The following is a 1,321-nucleotide window of genomic DNA, read 5'->3' as shown; positions in this document are numbered from 1 at the left end:
ACTGGGATGGACTGGGATGAACTGGGATGGACTGGGATGGACTGGAAGAGATTGGGACATAATGGGAGGGACTGGGATGGACTGGGACGTACTGGGAGGGAATGGAAGGAACTGGGAGGGATTGTGAAGGACTGGGAGCTACTGGGATCTACTGGTCTATACTGGGATCTACTGGTCTGTACTGGGATCTACTGGGAGGGTCTTTGGGGGGCTGTCTCTCACCAGACCACCTCCCCAACGTTGGAGGAGATGAGGTATCGGATGGACTGGGATGGACTGGGAGGGAATGGAAGGAACTGGGAGGGACTGGAAGAGATTGGGACGTACTGGGATGTACTGGGCTGTACTGGTCTGTACTGGGATCTACTGGGAGGGTCTTTGTGGGGGTTGTTTCTCACCAGACCACCTCCCCGACGTTGGAGGAGATGAGGTATCGGATGGACTGGGATGGACTGGGATGGACTGGGATGGACTGGGAGGGACTGGGATGGACTGGGATGGACTGGGAGGGACTGGGATGGACTGGGATGGACTGGGAGGGACTGGAGGGATTGGGAGGAACTGGAACGGATTGAGAAGGACTGGAAGGAACTGGGAGGGAATGGGATGGACTGGGAGGGACTGGGAGGAACTGGGATGGACTGGGATGGACTGGGAGGGAATGGGATGGACTGGGATGGACTGGGATGGACTGGGAGGGACTGGGATGGACTGGGATGTACTGGGAGATATTGGGACATACTGGGATGGACTGGGAGGGACTGGGATGGAATGGAAGGAACTGGAATGGATTGAGAAGGACTGGAAGGAACTGGGAGGGAATGGGATGGACTGGGATGGACTGGGAGGGACTGGGACGGATTGAGAAGGACTAGAAGGAACTGGGATGTACTGGGATGTACTGGGATGGACTGGGAGGAACTGGGAGGGACTGGGACGTACTGGGATGGACTGGGAGGGATTGAGAGAGACAGGGATGGACTGGGAGGGACTGGGATGGACTGGGACGTACTGGGAGGGAATGGAAGGAACTGGGAGGGATTGAGAAGGACTGGGAGCTACTGGGAGCTACTGGGAGCTACTGGTCTGTACTGGGCTGTACTGGTCTGTACTGGGAGGGTCTTTGGGGGGCTGTCTCTCACCAGACCACCTCCCCGACGTTGGAGGAGATGAGGTATCGGATGAACTGCTTCATGTTGTTGTAGATGGCACGTCCTTCCTCCACGGCCGCCACGATGGTGGAGAAGTTGTCGTCCGCCAGCACCATCTCGGAGGCTGTTTTGGCCACGGCTGTGCCCGACCCCATGGCGATCCCGATCTC

General features: G+C 57.6%; 1 protein-coding gene across 1 annotated transcript in view; it reads right to left on the bottom strand.

Moving 5' to 3' along the window:
- LOC107307538 (sarcoplasmic/endoplasmic reticulum calcium ATPase 1-like) overlaps nucleotides 1–1,321 on the bottom strand; it is a 6,424-nt gene extending 5,103 nt beyond the window's left edge. Inside the window, exon 1 of the mRNA XM_015851049.1 lies at nucleotides 1,143–1,321. Within this exon, the coding sequence (XP_015706535.1) occupies nucleotides 1,143–1,306 (164 nt within the window). The 5' untranslated portion in view covers nucleotides 1,307–1,321. The remainder of the gene's footprint in view (nucleotides 1–1,142) is intronic.

The sequence above is a fragment of the Coturnix japonica genome, unplaced genomic scaffold (genome assembly GCF_001577835.2).
Source record: "Coturnix japonica isolate 7356 unplaced genomic scaffold, Coturnix japonica 2.1 chrUnrandom658, whole genome shotgun sequence".
Taxonomy (NCBI): Eukaryota; Metazoa; Chordata; class Aves; order Galliformes; family Phasianidae; genus Coturnix; species Coturnix japonica.
The sequence above is the reverse complement of the archived record's forward strand: the minus strand, read 5'-3'. Positions and strand labels throughout refer to the sequence as shown.